Genomic DNA, 21,298 nt, shown 5'->3' with positions numbered 1-21,298 from the left:
GCAAATATTTTGCTCATACACTCATCAGGAGCTCCACTTTTAAGCACTGCTTAAATAGCTATATTTGAGTATTTGGCTCCCTGCAAGGTGAGAAAACCAAGAAAACACTGAGGAGTCGTCCTCATCGCTAACTGACCACACCCTCTCTGTTGAAACTATGTGTGCCTTGTGATTTGTCTTCTAAAAAAAAAAGGCATGGGAATGAGCAACTCTGTTATACCTGAGGGCAAGGGGAATTTCTGGACTGGAAAGATTTAAACAGAATCCTGAATGGAATTAATGAGTATCATCACGGATTGTATCATTTAATTATAGTTGTTAGCACTGTTGCCTCACAGCAAGAAGGTTCTGGGTTCAAGCCCAGCAGCTGACAGGGGCTTTTCTGTGTGGAGTTTGCATGTTCTCCCTGTGTCTGTGTGGGTTTCCTCTGGGTGCTCCGGTTTCCCCCACAGTACAAAAACATGTGGTTAGGTTAATTGGTGACTCCAAATTGACCGTAGGTGTGAATGTGAATGGTTGTTTGTGTCTATGTGTCAGCCCTGCGATGACCTGGTGACTTGTCCAGGGTGTACCCCACTTCTCAACCATAATCAGCTGGGATAGGCTCCAGCTTGCCCGCGACCCTGCACAGGATAAGTGGTTACAGATAATGGATGACTGATATTGTTTTCTCTCCAGCAGCTTAATTGACACTTTTTCCTGACTTTAAGTTAAAAATCAGCTAATGTTAATATTCACCCATCCATCATCTGTAGCCACTTATCCTGTTCTACAGGGTCACAGGCAAGCTAGAACCATTCCCATTTGACTATGGACAAGAAGTGGGGTACACCCTGGACAAGTCGCCAGGTTATCGCAGGGCTGACACAGAGACAAACAACCATTCACACTCACATTCACACCTACGGTCAATTTAAAGCCACCAATTAACTTAACCTGCATGTCTTGAAACCGGAGCACCCAGAGGAAACCCATGCAGACACGGGGAGAACATGCAAACTCCACACAGAAAGGCCCTCGCCGGTCACTGGGCTCAAACCCAGGACCTTCTTGCTGTGAGGTGACAGTGCTAACCACTACACCACTGTACCGCCCTAATGTTAATATTATTCTGGTTTTAAAAAAAAAGGCTTGCTGACCTTTAGTTCATATACCGTATATTTTATTTTTCAGAACAGTGTCTTGATTTGGTACTTTTCCAGACTGCTTTCAGACTGCTTTAATATTTCAAAGCCAAAGAAGTGAAACTGAATAGAAATGAAAAGAAAATGAAAAGCAATCAGGTGACTGGGTCCCTTCATCAGTATCTCATACTATTCGTGTTTATGGATAAGAGTCTATTTTAATTCTTTTAGAAATACAGCCTTGTATCAGTCATGTTACCGATTACATGAAGTACTTCAAGAAAATTTAACCAAGCTCCAAATATATAATGGTTTCAACAACGTGTCCTTGTTTTTGTCTCCACAGTAATATGGAAAACGCCCTTGCGAATGCTATTTGTGAGCTTTGCAAAGCCGGCTTCACTCCTGCGGAGAAAATTGTAAACAGTAATGGGGAGTTGTATCACGAGCAGTGCTTCGTGTGTGCACAGTGTTTCCAGCAATTTTCTGAAGGGTTACATTATGAGGTAGGTTTGCACTTTTTTTCTTCTTGCCTTGAGTCATGATTTATTTCATCTGAGACAGTGACAGAAGCAATACTGGTTGCTCTGGGATTGATGATACATGGACAACAAAAACTAAAATGATTCTTGATAAACTCAGGCTCTGCATCATTCTTTACAATGTACTAAATACTGTATGTAACTGAATTAGAATGCATTATTTAGACTGAACAATTATTGAACTATAAATATTTTTAGAACACTTGCCAGAAAGGTTCAGGTGAACAAGACATAGAAAAGATATGTTACACAATCATGAGGTTTTTACTTTCATGTGGGTGTGAGGGAGTGGCCAGATATGATGCTCAAATAAAGACCGTGTTCATTAACATTCATGTGTGAACATCCTTGGAAACTGCCTGTTCATCATCATGATGGTTTAAATTAGGCTTTTCTCTCTGAAGATTAAACACAGTCTCATGCCCCGTTTCTGGATTCATGAAATTCAGGAATTTATGAATTCAGTTTTTTTCCCAGTCTTTCCAGAGGCAGAGTGGTAGTGTTTAGACTTACTTAGATGCTCCTGCATCTTGCAACGCATGAGGCAGTCATGCTTGTCCAGCACTTTCAATCTACAGCCAATGTTATTGCGTCTTTCCATCCTCTACCAACTAGTTACAAGTCTCTGTCAACTGTTTGGTGCCAGTTCATTTTCGGACATCCCGTCCAATGTTGTCCCTGGGGATTCTATCATAGAACTAACAATTTCTATAGTTAAAAAGCACTATACAAATACAATTGAAAAACTGAAATTGACAATTGTATAAAATGTCTTTGTATGCCATAGCATTACAATTTCCCTTCACTAGATCTAAGAGACTGAAACCTGTTCCAGCTTAACAATGTCCCTTTGCACAAACCGAGCTCGATGAAGACATGCTTTGCCAAGTTTACACGGTTAGTGTGAAAGAACATGAGTTCTCTGTACAATAAACTGGAACACTGACTGCACCTCTGACCTCCTCACCCAACATCAGTACCAGATCTCACTCATGCTCTTGTAGCTGAATGAACACAAATCCCCACAGCCACACCCTAAAATCTCGTGGAAAGCCTTCCCAAATGTCTGGAGATTATTATAAGAGAAAAGAGGGAATAAATATGAAATGGGATGTTCAACAAGCACATAATATGGTCAGGTGTCCACACACTTTTGGCCATATAGTATAAGTGTATTAACTCGTGTATATTTTAGATTGTATCACATTGTCGTCAGAACTGAATAAACAGAACACAGCTGTTACTGTATTCATGAAAAGTGAATATAATTTGTTTTAGAAGTCATTATTATTATTAGCAATGTTATTTTTTCAGTGTCAGCAAATAAGCTGAGCCTCAGTGTGCTTCTAAACTGTGATGTTAAACCAGTTGTCTTAATCAGACAATAATTAATTTAGTTGTTGTTTCATTTATTAGTTTTTTCTTTATGGTATTAGTTGACTGGGGTCAATGTCAGGTCTGTATTAACACCTTGTCCAATGCACTAAAACCCTGACTGTTCTTTTTGCAGTTTGATGACAGAAAATACTGCGAACATGATTTCCACATGCTCTTTGCTCCTTGTTGTCATCAGTGTGGTGAGTTATTCAGATGAAACGTCACATTTTGGAATACCAGAGGTTATGACCCCATATGGGGGGTCATTTGATTTGGGGGTTTACTGTAGTATTATTATTATTATTATCTATTTAACGATGAAACCAAATTTTCCATTCATCCATCCATCCATCCATCCATTATCCGTAACCACTTCTCCTGTACAGGGTCGCAGGCAAGCTGGAGCCTATCCCAGTGACTATGGGCGAGAGGCGGGGTACACCCTGAACAAGTCACCAGGTCATCGCAGGGCTGACACATAGATACAAACAACTATTCACACTCACATTCACACCTACGATCAATTTAGAGCCACCAATTAACCTAACTTGTGTGTCTTTGGACTGTGGGGGAAACTGGAGCACCCAGAGGAAACCCACGCAGAAATGGGGAGAACATCCAAACTTTACACAGAAAGGCCCCCATTGGCCACTGGGCTCGAACCCAGAACCTTCTTGCTGTAAGGTGACAGTGCTAACCACTACGCCACCGTGCTGCCAAAACAAAATTTTTTATTTTGAAATTTTATTGGGAGTCACATTCATTCATGCATTCATTCATCCAAGTTTGGTTTAAATGAAGAGTGTATTTTTCACTATGTTGACTGTCACAGAACTTGTGTAGGCATTGCAGTTCAACTTGGAAACCTGATGGACAGTGCTGTTTGGCTCTGCTATCCCAATATCCACAACAGATGTGGCTTTTTGTTCCTCCAGATGTATATAAGATCAGCTTGTACAGCTGCTACTTCTGCACATGCCCACAAAGTCATGCGTCAAGTCATGCGTCAAGTCATACATCAACCAGCCTCCTTTGTTTTGCTCCATTTGGTATTACTCCACTCCAGAGTGGATTATTTTCCAATAACAACACACCTGTCTTGTTTTATTAATGATGTCTGGTCTGAAGCTGGATCTTTCATCTCACCCCTTCCCACTATATTGGTTAGCCAGTGCAAGGAATTTTTCTTTGGTTGAAGGTTTGAAGTATCTGAAATTTCTGAATGGTCATTTGGGGTCATTTGTCCAAAAAGTTTGTGAACCCTTGATCTAGGTTCTATGTTTTTAATCCAGTGTACATTGTTTGTCTTTGTATGATGTGTGCAGGGGAATTCATCACTGGTCGTGTCATTAAGGCCATGAACAATAGCTGGCACCCAGAGTGTTTTTGCTGTGATATCTGCCACATTGTGCTTGCTGATGTTGGTTTTGCAAAGAATGCAGGCAGGTAAATACATCCTGGCAACAAATGACAGAATAACCATTAATATTTTACATATATAATCCTATGCCAAGTGGCCCAGTGCAGGCAGAATTGAAACTATTTCATTGGCAATAGTATAGGGTTCCAGTGCAACTACTACCAGAGGACTGGCACCTCACTGTAACCCTAGCTATGTAATAAACGAGAGGCTGAGGGCTATAGAAACGAAGATTCACACTGCCCAATGCGCCTTAAGGGCCTGGTTAGTACTGTACTCAGACAGGAGACTGCCTGGGAAGACCAGATCCTGGCACGGGAGGGACTGAATTTGACAGTGCAACTACAAATAACAAATTGTCTGTTTTGGGTAAATCCACCACAATGTGATATGACCACATATCCCACTTTAACTATGGCTCCATACAACCGAGTCACACAAACAGCTCAAAATCCCTTGATTGTCTGTTGCTATGGCTACAGCGAAGATAAACAACCTCCTCACAACCACAGTTCGACCAGTATTTATTTCATTTTCATTACTGGCAGTAAATATGATATAGACAGCAAGCTAAGCGAGTTGATCAACACTAGCTAAAGCTACTAAGATGGTTGTTATGGTTACAGTATGCACACCAAAATCCTTGACTGAAAATAAAATGCTCTAAGCATGTTAGGCATGCTAAGCACGTTAATACTATATTTAATAACGTTCTGAAACTTGAGAATATGTCAGATCCATAAGTATTTGGACAATGACACAATTTTCGTAACTTCATACACCAACATAATAGATTTTAAATGAAGCCATCAAGATGTGATGCAATGTGACTTTCAGCTTTAATTCAAGGTGTTGAATGCAAAAATATTGCATGAACAGTTTAGGAATTACAGCCATTTTTACAGGTCCAAAAGCAGAGGTGGAAAAACTGGATTGACAAAGTAAAAGTCCTGCTTAGGTTTTCCTTCTGCCTGTGCTCTCAACACAGGTGATTTCACCAATTAGCTCATCAACCTGGCTTAGGGGATGTGGTAATTAGGATCAGCTGGTTCATTGAATTGGCTGGAGCAAAAATGTGGCAGGGTTTTTACTTTCTGCACCCGGATTTTTTCCACATCTGTCCAAAAGTAACCAGACAATTGACTGAGAAGTAGTTTCATGGCTTGGTGTGGCTTGTTTCCTTGTTACTTCACGACAAATTATTGTCTGGAGTTGGTTCCAAGTATTGAATTTGCATTTGTATAAATAATTTAATCAGAATAGAAGGTTTTGAAGGTTTGTATTCAACTGTTTACAGACACCTATGTCGTCCATGCCACATCCGTGAGAGAGCTTGTGGCCTTGGCAAGTATGTTTGCCAGAAGTGTCATACCATCATTGATGAACAGCCACTCATCTTCAAGAATGATCCGTACCACCCTGATCACTTCAACTGCAGCATCTGTGGGTGAGTTTCAGCATTTTGTCTTTTCTCTGGTAGACAAAAAATTCTGTACAGTAAGGCCAAATTATATCAACTGTATGATAGTAACTAAATCTGGAAATGAAAGAAAGTTAAAAACAAATCAGTCTTTGATTAATAAACTTTTATGAACATTTGTACTACTTCCATTTGGTTTTCTTGTCTTTAGCTTTCAGTCAATTGGACAACAGCTTTTTCCCATTTTAGATCTGTTTCTTGTGTGTTTTTGTGGCATTAGACCTGTGTTACTTCAGCCTACAGTGAAGTCATATGTATTCATACTATTGTACAGCTAGGAAAAACTAAGAGGTTATGCAGGCTTATAATAATCACGATTCATTTTTTTATTTTATAGATTTGAATTGTCATAAATTTGTATCACAATTTATCATTGCACGATATGTTACGGACACACAGTGCCATAAACAAAAAGCTCAAACTGTTGGTTCCCCCAACCGTTGGTTCCCATAGAGTCTTTGTCAATATATCACTTATGTTGTGACTTCATTCTAGATTTTAAGCCAGCTATTTATTTAGACCACATCAGCACAAAGCAAATCATGTTTCTCCACTGTGTTCTACTGACAGAGACTGCTGGAGAGACTGAACAAATAGCAGTTTTTACAGTAATTGCAAAGTAGAAAGTACTTGCTAAGGTATTCAGACCCCTGGGATCACCATCCATCCATCCATCCATCCATCCATCCATCCATCCATCCATCCATCTTCTACCACTTATCCGGATCTGGGTCACGGGGGTAGCAGCCTAAGCAGAGCAGCCCAGACTTCCCTCTCCCCGGCCACCTCCACCAGCTCTTCCGGGGGAATACCGAGGCGTTCCCAGGCCAGCCGAGAGATGTAATCTCTCCAGCGTGTCCTGGGTCTGCCCTGGGGCCTCCTCCCAGTGGGGTATGCCCAGAAAACCTCCCTTGGGAGGCATCCAGGGGGTATCCTAACAAGGTGCCCGAGCCACCTCACCTGACTCTTTTCGATGTGGAGGAGCAGCGGTTCTACTCTGAGTCTCTCCCAAATTACCAAGCTTCTCACCCTGTCTCTAAGGGAGAGCCCAGCCACCCTGCAGAGAAAACTCATTTCTACTGCTTGTATCTGTGATCTCATTCTTTCAGTCACTACCCATAGCTCGTGACCATAGGTGAGAGTGGGAACATAGATGGACCAGTAAATTGAGAGCTTTGTCTTTTGGCTCAGCTCTCTCTTTACCACAACAGACCAGTTTAGTGTCCACATCACTGCTGACGCTGCCCGATCCGTCTGTCCAACTCCCGCTCCCCATTACCCTTACTTGTGAACAAAACCCCGAGGTACTTAAACTCCTCCACTTTAGGTAGCAACTCCCCCCTGACCCAGAGTAGGCACTCCACCTGTTTCCGGCTGAGCACCATGGCCACAGACTTGGAGGTGCTGATCCTCATCCCAGCCGCTTCGCACTCGGCTGCAAACCGTCCCAGTGCATGCTGTAAGTCACAGATTGATTAAGCCAACAGGACCACATCATCCACAAAAAGCAGAGACGTGATCCTGCTGCCACCCAACCGGGTACCCTCTGCCCCTTGGCTGTGCCTAGAAATTCTGTCCATAAAAGTTATGAACAGAACCGGTGATAACGGGCAGCCCTGGCGGAGTCCAACATGCACCAGGAACGAGTCTGACTTCCTGCTGGCAATGCAAACCAAACTCCTGCTCCAGTCATACACGGTCTAAATGGCCCGCAGTAGTGGGCCATGAACCCCATACTCCCGAAGCACCCTCCACAGGGCACCACAAGAGACACGGTCGTAAGCCTTCTCCAGGTCCACAAAACACATGTAGACCGGTTGGGCAAACTCCCATGCATCCTCCAGTACCCTTGCAAGGGTAAAGAGCTGGTCCAGTGTTCCATGACCAGGACGAAAACCGCATTGTTCCTCCTGAATCCAAGGTTCAACTATCAACTGGACTCTCCTCTCCAGCACCCCAGCATAGGCTTTCCCAGGGATGCTGAGAAGTGTGATCCCCCTATAGTTGGAACACACTCTCCAGTCCCCCTTTTTAAAAAGGGGGACCACCACCCCAGTCTGCCAATCCAGAGGCACTGTCCCCAACCTCCACGCAATGTTGAAGAAGCATGTCAGCCAAGACAGCCCAACAACATCCAGCGCCTTCAGGAACTCAGGACAAATGTGACCCCTCACTGAATCCAGGGACACATGGCGGCTGAAACAAATCCGAGATAATCGCAAAAGAAGCATTTTTTTTAATTTGTGATTTTTGTTTTTTTCCATCATGTGCAAGTTGAGATCTTGAAGAATGCAATCAGTATTTCAGATAATAGATTGTTTTGTTGGAAAAGCATACATTTTTTGTTGCAAATTGTCTCATTTTTGTCAGGACTGTAGCCTGCTGGGGGGTGTGGGTAAATTACCATATGGGCCATTCACATGATGATTCAAGTCATTTGTTTTTTTTTTTCCGCGAATCAGCTGTATGATCTGGGCTGAGCGCATGGCTACTTAACCTGCATACAGGCGTGTGATTTCACTATGGAATGAGTTACTAAACAGAGCGCAGAGGAGCAAACACTGCGAAGCAAACAGACACATGGTATTTACATTGGAGATCACCATTTCTAGCAAAAAAAAACCGCAACCTCGTTTTCCAGATTGAATGGAATACTTGAATGATTGGATGATACACGGACCGTTCTAGGACTACATTCCATCGGAGGCATTGGTGTGTGCAAGGCGCCGTTTCTCTTTCTGATGGGGTAAGTTTATTAATCTAAGGCTGTGTGGTTATTTTTGCATGTAACGGAGAGTGTTGTGGTTTGGTTAAGCCTAGGTCACAACCGGACGTACGATTTTTTGGCCATGTGATTTTTGGCGTTTCCCAAATCGCTGCGTTTTTTTTTTGTTCACGGAGAAAGACGCGCGTTGGCCGTAAGTTTGTCTTGCAACCTGAAAAAAACGTAAGCGCCCGTAGAGTTTGTTTGACATGACAAAGAACCTCTGTGGCCGGTCTGCGGCTCGAAAATCAGCACATCACACGTGTGCTCTCGTGCTTTTCACACGCGCGCTCTCGTGCGTTTCATGCGCGCTCTCCGCGTGTTTCTTGCATTTTTTGCGTGTAGACCGGCCGTAGGAGCGCGTACCGCACAGCCGGTTGTGACCGAGGCTTTACATGAAACTAGTGTTGTGTTAGTTGTGTCATCATCATGCTATCTTTCTTTCTTACGGTGTGAGTAATTTTTCAACCACAAAACATTAAAGTATACTTTAGGACTTATTTTTGTACTTCATAATTGTGTTGGGCATGCTTTGCATGGAAGGAAAATTGACGTGGTGATCTTTGTTTACATGAAAGTAGCATCGTGCTAGCTCGTAGGGGGTAGAGCTTTCCTTAATGTCATGCAAATGAGCACCATTATGTGCCCGCCCTGCACCCAGAGTAGCTGAGAAGGAAAACTTTGAGGGCGATTTTCTCCCTTTTCTGTTTTAAGAAGTATACACTTTCAAAAGGCCACACATTCTTCAAATATTGTCAGATCTCCACATGGAAGGCATCATTGGAAAGCTTAGAAACTGTACTTTCTGAATCTGTCAATAACTCAAAATGCCCCCGGGCCGACATGTGTCCCTGGATTCTGTGATCTGCCACAAATCTCATTCATCCCCGGAGCCTGGCCACCGAGGAGCTTTTTAACTACCTCAGCAACCTCAGCCCTTGTGATGGGTGAGTCCTCCCAAGCACCCTCAGACTCTGCATCCTCCTCGGACAACATGAAGGTGGGATTGAGGAGATCCTCAAAGTATTCCTTCTACCGTTGGATGATGTCCCCAGTTGAAGTCAACAGCACTTCATCCTCACTGTAAACAGTAGGGACACAGCACTGTTTTCCCTTCCTGAGCCATCGGACGGTTTACCAGAATCTCTTTGAGGCCGACTGAAAGTCACTTTCCATGGCCTCACCGAACTCCTCCCACACCCGAGTTTTTACTTCAGTGACTGCCAGAGCTGCATTCTGCTTGGCCCATCAGTATCTGTCAGCTGCCTTTGGAGACCCACAGGCTAACCAAGCCTGATAGGACTCCTTCTTCAGCTTAATGGCTCCCCTCACCACAGGTGTCCACCACCAGGTTCGGGGATTACCGCCACGACAGGCACCAACAACCTTGCAGCCGCAGCTCTGCATGGCCGCCTCAGCAATGGAGGTGTGGAACATGGTCCACTTGGACTCAATGTCCCCATCCTCCCCCTGTATGCAGTTGAAGCACTGCTGGATGTGGCAGTTGAAGATCCGACAGACGGGAGCCTCCACCAGATGTTCCCAGCATACCCTCACTACTCCTTTGGGCCTGCCAAGTCTGCCCCTCCTTGAATCACCACCTTAACATGGTGAAGGGGTTTGAGTGCCTCAGGGATTCTAGGAGCTATGTTGTCATGGCAATTGCCCCTAGTAGGGTCTCCCAAGGCAAACAGGTCCTAGATGAGAGGTCAGAAAAAGAGCAGTTCAAAATGACCCTTATGAAAGGAAAAACAAGTATCCAAGTACCCTCGCCTGGACCAGGGATACCAGGGCCCCACCCTGGAGCCAGGCCTGGGGGAGGGGCTCGTCGGCAAACGCCTGGTAGCCGGGCCTATGTCCGTGGGGCCTGGCCGGGCCCAGCCTGAATGAGCAACACAGAACCACTCTCCTGTGGACCCACTACCCACAGGAGGTGCCGTAAGGGTCCGGTGCACTGTGGATCAGGTGGCAGCCAAAGGTGGAGGCCCTGACGTACTGATCCCTGGCTGACAAAACTGGCTTTTTGGACATGGAATGTCACCTCTCTGGTGGGAAAGGAGCCTGAGCTTGTGCGTGAGGTTGAGCGGTACTGACTAGATATAGTTGGACTCACCTCAATGCATAGCTTGGGATCTGGAACCAATTTCCTGGAGAGGGGTTGGACTCTCTTCTATGCTGGAGTTGCCAAGGGTGAACGGCACCAGGCAGGGATGGGGCTATTGGTAGCCCCCCAGTTCAGTGCGCTAACATCAGAATTCTCCCCAGTGAATGAGAGGGTCGTTTTCCTGTGCCTTCGGGTCAGGGAATGGTCTCTGACTGTCATTTGCGCTTATGCGCCAAATGGTAGTTCAGAGTACCCAGCCTTCTTGGAGTCCTTGAGTGGGGTGCTAGACAGTGCACCATGAGGGTACTCCATTGTTTTACTGGGGAACTTCAATGCTCATGTGGGCAATGACAGTGAGACCTGGAGGGGTGTGATTGGGAGGAACGGCCTGCTTGATCTCAACCCGAGTGGTGTTCAGTTGTTGGACTTCTGTGCCATGCATGGTTTGGCCATAACAAACACCATGTTCGAGCATAAGGGTGTCCATAAGTGCACGTGGCATGAGGACAGCCTAGGCTGTAGATCGATGATTGACTTTGTAGTCATTTCATCTGATCTACGACTGTATGTCTTGGACACTCGGGTGAAGAGAGGAGCAGAGCTGTCAACTGATCACTACCTGGTGGGGAGTTGGATCAGATGGCAGGGGAGGAGGCCGGACAGACCTGGCAGACCTCTGATCACCGATTACAGCTAAATTTCTTGCACTTCATATTATTGTTAATCTTAGTAGTAGTAGTAGTATTTACATAGAAAGCAATATTACAACCTATGGTGCAAATAAAATTTGAACAAATTTTCAGATTTGAAAGCTACATGTAAAGTAACAATGTATAAATAACTCGTACTGATCCAGTTTGGCAGAATTAAGAAATTGAGCCCCTCTTCTGAACATTTTAAAGGTGCCCTTCCACCAAAAACATTTAATACTGGCTCTTTTTGAAATACTATAGTTCACTCCGAGTTGCATATGCATTCTGCATGTGAAAATGTAATTCTACCCCCATTCCCTGTATTAGCTTATGAAAGAAAATAGTCGGAAAAACGAGGGGATCTGAAAAAGCCATACGATCTTACGTCACTTTGTAAATTAGTATTCATGGCCTCACCCACCTTGGCTTGTGACCGCCCACGGGAAGGAAGTTCAGATTTAAGCGCGAGGAGAGATAGCAGAGTCAGTGTTGCCAGATTGGGCAGTTTTAAGTGCATTTTGGCAGATTTGAACATATTTTGGGCTGGAAAACATCAGCAGTATCTGGCAACACTGAGCAGAGCCCATCTCGTCAGTAGCTAACGAAGAGGACCTAACAGCAAGTTGAAAACATGTCTGAACAAGTTTGTGCCTGTGTTATTTGTGGCAGTAAGACATCAACATTGCATTTCTTGCCCAAGACAGAAGAGGTGAAGAATAAATGGTTGGAATTTATCTTTGGAACACCACCAGCAAAGTATAACGCAGCATTAATACTGTGTTCTGATCATTTCAACCACAGTGACTTTTCAAACTTCGGTGCCTTCAGTAGTAGTTTTGCTTTGAGGTTGCATTTAATCCCTGGATCTGTGCCATCAAGACGATCGACCACCAACTCACAAGTTGTAAGTAAAACATGAACTTTTTGTTTGAAGGTTTTTATTACAAAATAGCACGTTCATATTCTTCACGTTAGCATGCATGACATGGTCACGAGCTAGGCAGGGATGAGAGTTTTCTGCTTTTTCTGAATAAAAAACGAGCTTTTTATATTATGCCAAATCCATTGAGAATTTTTTTAATTAATTTCGGGGGGTTGGGGTATGTTCCTTCATGCTGTTCAAACTTTATTAACTCCAGTGATGTTTACACATTATTTGTAAGTCGCTATCTTTAGTCTCGTTTAAATCTCGTTGAATGTGATGTAAAATTCGTGTTATCTACATTGTTATTGGTCAAAACATCGACGTTGAGACCATAATAGCCAATCAAAACAGTTTTTACAAAAACACCCACATTCTTTTTTTTTTAAGTCACTCATTCATTTTATTCATTTGTTTGTTCAGTAAAAACCCAAACATTTGTTGAATTTTTCTTATTTCCTCGCGTCGCACCTCAATAACGTCAGTGCGCAGTATTTTTCCCTTCGCAGTTTGTTCCTTCTCTCTCACCGTAGTAAGACACCCACATTCGCTTGTTCTGACTCACTGGAGGTAGCGTCACAATGCTGTTAGCCAATCAGAGGTAACATGTTGACATGTCATGAATATTAATGAGTAAGAGCTGAAATCCTGTCGTTCTCCCACCACCCACTCCTCCAGTAGACTAGAACAGCCTGAAACAGGAGAACCACAGCATTTTTTTCACCAAAACTGGCTCACAGGGCATTCATTCATACTAGAGACCACTGCACAATTAATGAAAAAACGATGCAAGGAGACCTTTAAACACTTTTTTTATTTTACTTCATTACTCTCAGAATAAAATCTGATGATTTAGGGGAATGATTTGTATGTCTTGTTTTCAGTAAGGAACTCACTGCTGATGCCAGGGAGCTAAAGAACGAGCTGTATTGCTTGCCGTGCCATGACAAGATGGGTGTGGCAATCTGTGGAGCATGCCGAAGGCCGATAGAGGGCAGAGTGGTGAATGCATTGGGCAAGCAATGGCATGTTGAGGTACTTACACCGTATCATGTTTCACAACATATTATTATTCAGAAAACACATGTCCTGAAGGAGAAAATGTGTTTGAAATTATCAATCTTGAAATTAAATTTTGAAATGCAAATTATGAAATCCTGTCAAGTTTATTTGTATGGTGCTTTTAACAAGAGACACTGTCACAAAGCAGCTTTACAGAAAATTAAAGACTTTAAACATGAGCTAATTTTATCCCTAATTTATCCCCAATGAGCAAGTCTGTGGCGACGGTGGTAAGGAAAAACTCCCTCAGACAACACGAGGAAGAAACCTCGAGAGGAACCAGACTCAAAAGGGAGCCCATCCTCATTTGGGTGACAACAGATAGCGTGATTATAAATAACTCGCTTCTATAACTGTGTCCTATAGAGTCACACAGTATATCTGAAACCAGGAAATTCATTATAGTTTTAACATGAAGTCTGCTTTGTTGAAGTTATAAACTGTTCATTGATGCAAACTTGAGTGCAAAACTGTTCATGACAACTGCAGTCCTAAAGTTAGCAAGTCAACCGTAGTCCTCAGAAATAAATGCATTAGTGTAAGTGTCCAGAGCCATCTTCCAAGTGTGACTTTTGACTGTCCATATGTGGCCGTCCTCCACAGGACCAATGTGATGAGACTCCAGCCAGACATAGGGCATCAGGATGGATCAGGCAGGTCTGAGGAGCAGAAGAGGTCAGCATCTTACTTGTGTCTCAGGATCGACATGTAACTCAGAGGGACAGACAGAGTGAAGGTGGGGAGAGAAAGAGAGAGAGAGAGAGAGAGAAAACACAGGTTGTTAGGTATGCCCAATGTCACCTAATGAGTAAGAACAGTATTCATTTTGTGCTGAGTGCAAGCAGGGACTCCAGCAAAACTAACTACGACAGCATAACTAAAAGGGGAGAGCCAGAAGGTAACACAGGCATGAGGGAGCCCTGGGACATAAAGCAGCCAGCCACTACACTGTCAACAAACCCAAGTGAGTGGGGGGCCGACAGCATCCATACATCCCAGTTTACCTAAATACCCTAATGCCTGAGGACCCTCCAGATCTACTCCTTTACCTAATAAAAGCTATTAACAAGAGGCTTGACTAAACAGATATGTTTTCAGCTTAGGCTTAGACACTGAGACTGTGTCTGAGTCCCGAACACTACTTGGAAGGCTGTTCCATAAGTGTGGGGCTTTGTAAGAAGAGGCTCTGCCTCGTGATGTCGGCTTTACTATATGAGGTACCAGCAGATAGCCTGCACCTTTTGATCTAAGTAGGTATGGCGGGTCATAAAGGACCAGAAGTTCGCTCAGGTACTGTGGTGCTAGACCATTCAGTGCTTTAAAGGTCAATAGTAGTATTTTACACGAAGTATTTTGTGTGTGTGTGTTGTAGCATTTTGTGTGTGCCAAGTGTGAGAAACCTTTCTTTGGCCATCAACATTATGAACGCAAAGGCCTGGCTTATTGCGAGACCCACTACAATCTGGTACGAACCAAAGCATTTGCTTCCATATGACAGATTTATATTCAAAAGGAAAGAATTAAAATAAATGTAATTAAACATTGCTTTTTCTTTAGCTCTTTGGAGGTGTCTGTCACCACTGCAATCGTGTCATTGAAGGAGAAGGTAAAAGATCATAAATCACAATGACATTGTATTGTTTTTAAGGTCTTGCACTGAATAATTAACAAATCTCTCTCTCTCTCTCACACACACACACACACACACACACAAAATATTGTATTATATACTGTATTATACAATGCTACTGTTATAAATCTGAGTCATATATTTGTATAATCTGGATATTTTATAAGGAACATTAAAAAAATTTAAAAAATTAAATTAATTAATTTAAAATTGCTGCAATTACCTGAAGCCTTGTCATATGTCCTCCTTATGTGTAGTAAACAAAGTGCTTTATGAGTAATTTGATTACAGTGCAGGTGACAATTTCTCAAATACATAAAATGTTTAGAGAAGGTTTTAAACCTTGATGATTAAAGTTAAGTGTTTTTTTTTTTTTTTTAATAATGTTATACTAGATATCAAAAGTTACTCCAGACAGGTTGAGAGAGACTGGATGGATCCTATACAGAAAGTTTTATTGTTACATCAACTGTGCACAAACCTGTAGATACACAGAGTCTGTTCAACTCTTTATTTTTCTTCAAGTCATTTCAGCACTAAATAAAGCCTGGTGCATCAACTGCTTTTCCTGTTCCACTTGCAGTTCGAAACTGACCCTGAAGTAAGATTCTGTTTATTCACACACAAAAAAACTCAGTTTTAATTGTGATACCATCTCACACATTAACACCATATTTTTGGAGAAGCCCATGCCTCAACATTGCATGCATATCTCATGGCAAATTACTGTTAGATGATAATAATAATAATAAGAAGAAGAAGAAGCAAGAAACTACAATTATGGAGGAGATTCCTAAAGGGATTCTGACATAAAGCTTTAGAAACCATCCATCTCTTTTTTCATTGCTTCTGACTTTCTCTTGACTTTATTGTGGCCTTTATAAATCATATAGGGATAAGTTTGTGGAGCTTGATCTGAAGCCTGTATGCAAACAGTGCTATGAAAGAATGCCAACACAGCTGAGGTACCGTCTAGCTAAGCGTGAACACAACTCCAAGGACAGAAGAAAGAAGACTGGTATCTGTCTGTAAAGTTCTCCATTTAAATGGTTAGTTTCTTTTTCTCTCACATCATCATAGACAGTACCAGTCAAAAGTTTAGACGCTGCTTCGAATTCAGTGGGTTTTTTTTTATTATTAATTAAGTCACTTCATATCTTAAAATAATGATGGATGTTGTTTCTCTTTACTTAGTTGAGCAGTTCTTGACATAATATGAATAACTACAGTTGAGGAATAGGGCTATTTACTGTATTTTTATTATTTACTATTTACTGTTTGATCTCAAACACATTAAGAAGGCAAGAAATTAATCCATTAATTAACTTCTGACGAGGCACACCTGCGAACTGAAAAGCATTCCAAGTGACTAAGTGTGCAAAGTGTCATTAAGGTATGACTTTGAAGAATCAAAAATATGAAACTGTGGCAACGGGTGTGGTCGAGTGTCAGCTGTGAACGGCAAGGAGTCTGTTTGAATCAGCAGGTAACGTGACAAGTTAGACCTGTGTCTAATTACTAGCTGTCTATTAATGTATGTCTCTGTGTGTCTTTCACACAGCCAGTTATAAGACAGAGAGCTGAGCCACTCAGTGCTGTGTGTGTGTGTGTGTGTGTGAGAGAGAGAGAGAGAGAGAGAGAGAGAGAGAGAGAGAGAGATTTGTAGTCACTGAAAAGTGAAAGGAAAATTAAAACACGCCTATGCTTGAAACTTGCCTCCCAGTTCCTCATTATCCCAACACAGAAGGTTGTCACAGAAACATTTTTGGGTTTTTTGTTTGTTTGTTTTACTTTTTTGTTGACCACATAATTCCATATATGTTCCATATGTTATTTCACAGTTTTGATGTCTTCAGTATTGTTCTACAAAGTAGAAAATAGTCAAAATACAGAAAACCCTATGAATGAGGAGGGGTGTACAAACTTTTGACTGGTACTGTCTATGCGTGTATTAATATTTAAAGGAGATACGCAGAACCATGGCCTCACTTTTTGTTTATAAATTCCTTGAGACCTCAAGAATGGCATAGGAATAGTTTTAAGTGTGAACTATAAATCTAAAATAGTAATTTTTATGATTAAAATGATTCATATAGGTAGTGGTCTGAGTGAATGACCTTAACATCTGTGACATCACAGCAGGAAGGCTATCGGTCTCATTGCCATTTTCACTATACTAAAACACAGCGCTAACTGCAACTTCGATCCTCCATTTTGAGCTAATTTATTGCCATGCCATGTAAATGTGTTGCTGGCAGGTGCAGCCACACGACAGAAGGTGGATTTATGTTGCATTCATGGCTCAAGAATGTTCAAACTGCAAAGATTTGGACATGTTTTGCGAGAAATTCACAGGCACATTTTACTGATGACTCGTACAAAACCTCTGATCTGTTGAGGAGCGTTGGCTATAAGCTAACGTGACCAGATGTCCTGGTTTGACCGGGACAGTCCCGATTTTGAGTTGCGTGTCCCCAGTCCTGACAAAGGTCCGTTGGGACGCTGAAATGTCCCGGTTTACACCAAACACTAACAAACTGTCCCGGTTACAGCGATCATATATAGCCAACGAGATGTCAATAAAGCTTCTAGCAATTCAACATCAATGTGTGTGTGTGCGCAGTCAACCTTACAATGTATCTATTTGTACAATGTTGCAATATAGAGGCCGCGTTATAACGTTTTTTTTTCGCTAGCGGCTGTCAACTACTACGCGTCAATGCCAAACGGATGAGCACTGGGCGGAGATGTTCGCGCACTTCAAGAGTAGGGAGATTCCTTACAGCAATGTCAGCCAGCTTTGCCAGTTGGCCATGTGCCTACCTGGCACCAATGCTCCAGCTGAGCGAATATTTTCACTCATGAGCAACACCTGGACTGACGAGAGGAATCGCATGACCGTGGCTACTCCCGAAGCCTTGCTCATTACCTGGGCCAATTTCGACGATACTTACTTGCAGTTTCACAGCAGACTCTCGGGCAATAAAGCACTACGGGAGCAAATTCACTCATCATGTAAATATATGCAGTAAAATGGCATCTTCTTTAGGTTGGGTGGCTGTGTTTCTGAAACATTTTTTGTTGTCTTTCATCTGTTTCATCTGTCTTTAATCTGTATCACAGATTGTCTTGACTTGTTTGTTGCTGTTGTCAACTCAGGGTTCATGTTTTCAAAATAGTTAATAGCCTACACTGGTTAAGATTAAACAGAGGCATTTTGGGTAAAGGTTCGGAGGTGACAACTATTAGGCTCATGCGCTCGTTCCTGTTACAATGCATAGCCTATTGTTTAAAAAAAAAAGTTCATCGCATAAAATATTGATGTTAATATGCAAGCAATGCATTTTCTTGGCGTTTTCACAAAGGTGAAATAAATCAGTTGAAATTTAGGCTATTGGCCTATTCCCTATCATCACATCTGTTGTCTGATTTTCTTACTTTAACTGAATTGTGATAGGAGTACATGTAGATAACAAGAAAATACTTGATTATTCTCTGAAATGTTGATAAAAGTGAGCTTCTACAAAATGATAAAAGCACCTGCTTGAGCCATGGTTTGAGCCGGCGCATGTTTGCATCAAAACGCGTGTGCGTGCACGAGTATCACGGTCACACGCAAAGTGTCCCGGTTTTAGACTCGGGAAATCTGGTCACCCTACTATAAGCCTGTATTGAAAGAGGGTGCAGTACCAACAATTAAAGGAAAAGAAAACTACAAGAAAAGGAAAGTAAGTTCAGTTGCACCAGTTCTCCTGGAGTGTGAGCCGAGCAGTAATGGCGGAGTACTCAGTATGGAGAAAATGGAGAATGAGTGAACCAGTCATCAGATTTCTCCATTGGATATGCTTTTTTTCCCCCTGTTGGATATGCTTGCCTCAGCAGCAATATCCCTTACGTGGAAGAAGCAAATGAACGAAGAACTGAAAGTCAGATTGTTTCAAAACAATTGGCCACAAGATTGGCCTTCAAGAAGCGAGAACACAGACGGGTAAGATGCGACTCTCATTTGGTTACATAATAACAACATTCGTTTACCTGCATTTAGATTAATACATGTAACTTGTATTGTGTATTTAAGTTACCGGTATAAGATGATTTAATTTGCTTCAGAAAGTGACTGTCTCAGTTCATCTGATTATTTAATTAGCCTTTTATGTTTTATCAGTGAAAATGCATGCATGTACATGTATGTTGCATAAGTTATAATGCCTATCCTGTTTTAATGAAAGTCACATGAGACTGTCAGTTCAATTCCACCCAATTCTCTAGACGGCTTTGTTCTCTGCCTTTATTTCGTAAGGTGGGAGCCTCTGTGGCCGACATGTTACTATCGGATTCACTTCCCGATGGTTCGAACTGATACAGTTCTACGTGTATAGCAGTAGCATGTACACACACTCCAATTTCAGGACTATCACAGTCAGATGTATTACTATCTGAGGAATCCAAAGAATCTCCAATAAATCAGAATGAAGAGGCCATTGCAACCACTCTCGCCTGCCAAGTCTGGCTTTGGTCTATAGCTGTCAAAGGCCTCAGCCTTAAAACCAGTTACCGATGTGACGTCACACACCCAGGGCTGACTGGCTCAGCGGGGCAGCTTGAATGCCAACTTTGCGGTTGATGTTAACTCTCAAAAATATATATATTTTTTATTCCCATTTATGCAGCATACAAGAGTCAAGGATGGAGATACTATCCACTCAGAAATGTATTTAAAAATAAAGGTTCTGCATATCTCCTTTAAGAATATTTTTTAAAATGAATGAGTTTCCTTGAACATGCCAACAAAAATCCTTTCTTTCTTTCTTATTTTTTTTTTTAGACAGAGTGCAGTTCTCATATGGAAGTATCCCAACTGGGGATATTTTTGCAATCTCAAGACCTTCAGATTTTCCCTCTGGTCTATTTTGTCTCTGTATTCATTGAAATATAGATGAAATGTTCAGTTGCATGAATAAGTGGGAGTGTTTTTAGTGATTTGCTCTAACCTTTGACATTTGTTTCTTTACCTCATGCACCAATAATAATGATACATATCAAGGCTAATCACTGTGACATTTATTGAATATATGCATACAGTGGATATCAAATGTGTACACAACCCCATGTAAAAGTTGTAAGATTTTGTGATGTAGAAAATGAAACCAAGAAAAATCAGCCACATCTTTTTCCACATTTAATTATGACAAAAAACAGCACTGAAGTCAACAAATAGAAATGATTTAGGGGGAAAAAGAGAAAGAAAAAAACGACAGTAACCTGGTTACACAAGTTTACAAGTTTTAACAAGAGTTAACTTGGGGTGTGTAGACATGTTTGTATCCACTATGACAGAAGTTCCTAAAGTGGGGTCCCCCAGGGGTCCAATGAAGCAGAGTTTTTTAAATTTAGTTAAAGTGATGGAAAACACAAACTACCATTTCAAAGTAATTTTAATTTACGGAGTTTTATCCAAACCTCGATTGCTCAAAAGCAAGTAGGCCTACAAACACAAATGTGTTGTGTTAGTGAAAATTTCAGAAATAAATAATCAGAATATTACTGTGCATATTCAAATAATAACCTGAACATTTGGGGAGTTGGATTATGTTCATAAAATAATGAGTACTTTGTGAGGGGATCTGTAGAATTTATTTCATAAAGTCGTTTCTGGGTACAAAAAGATTGAAAACTTCTGCCTTATGACACTATTGGCCACATGCATTAAAAATGAAAAAAACATTGTGATGCAACCATCTTGTTTTAACTCTGTTCTCCATATCTCCTGACAACACAGATATTTATGCACTGCCTAAAAGCAGAACTCCTGATAAGTGTATGAGCAAAATATTTGTGAGGGCACAAAATCAACTTGAATAGAATAACAGGAGCGCAGCTGGCAGCACGGTGGTGTAGTGGTTAGTGCTGTCGCCTCACAGCAAGAAGGTCCGGGTTCGAGCTCCGTGGCTGGCGAGGGCCTTTCTGTGCGGAGTTTGCATGTTCTCCCCGTGTCCGCGTGGGTTTCCTCTGGGTGCTCCAGTTTCCCCCACAGTCCAAAGACATGCAGGTTAGTTTAACTGGGGACTCTAAATTGACCGTAGGTGTGAATGGTTGTCTGTATCTATGTGTCAGCCCTGTGATGACCTGGCGACTTGTCCAGGGTGTGCCCCGCCTTTCGCCCATAGTCAGCTGGGATAGC

The 21,298-nt window shown here is 42.1% G+C and overlaps 1 protein-coding gene across 1 annotated transcript; it reads left to right on the top strand.

The window, feature by feature from the left end:
* The first annotated feature begins 544 nt into the window (after positions 1-544).
* LOC132891514 (LIM and senescent cell antigen-like-containing domain protein 1) lies at positions 545-20,362 on the top strand. The gene is made up of 11 exons (XM_060929177.1): positions 545-552; positions 1,471-1,630; positions 3,177-3,243; positions 4,369-4,489; positions 5,761-5,910; positions 13,310-13,460; positions 14,860-14,952; positions 15,045-15,093; positions 15,643-15,718; positions 16,011-16,166; positions 19,943-20,362. The coding sequence occupies exons 1-10, from the start codon at positions 545-547 to the stop codon at positions 16,147-16,149; spliced, it is 1,014 nt and encodes a 337-aa protein (XP_060785160.1). The 3' UTR covers positions 16,150-16,166; positions 19,943-20,362.
* Positions 20,363-21,298: the final 936 nt, after the last annotated feature.

Source organism: Neoarius graeffei, chromosome 9 (assembly GCF_027579695.1).
Source record: "Neoarius graeffei isolate fNeoGra1 chromosome 9, fNeoGra1.pri, whole genome shotgun sequence".
Lineage (NCBI taxonomy): Eukaryota > Metazoa > Chordata > Actinopteri > Siluriformes > Ariidae > Neoarius > Neoarius graeffei.
Note: the sequence above shows the minus strand (reverse complement) of the source record. Positions and strands in the feature narration are given on the sequence as shown.

What these genes read in the sequence shown, in the direction of transcription:
- LOC132891514 (XM_060929177.1), top strand. An exon ending in CTGAAGGGTTACATTATGAG is followed by an intron (nt 1,631 to 3,176) that starts GTAGGTTTGCAC and finishes TTCTTTTTGCAG; the next exon opens with TTTGATGACAGAAAATACTG. An exon ending in TTTGCAAAGAATGCAGGCAG is followed by an intron (nt 4,490 to 5,760) that starts GTAAATACATCC and finishes AACTGTTTACAG; the next exon opens with ACACCTATGTCGTCCATGCC.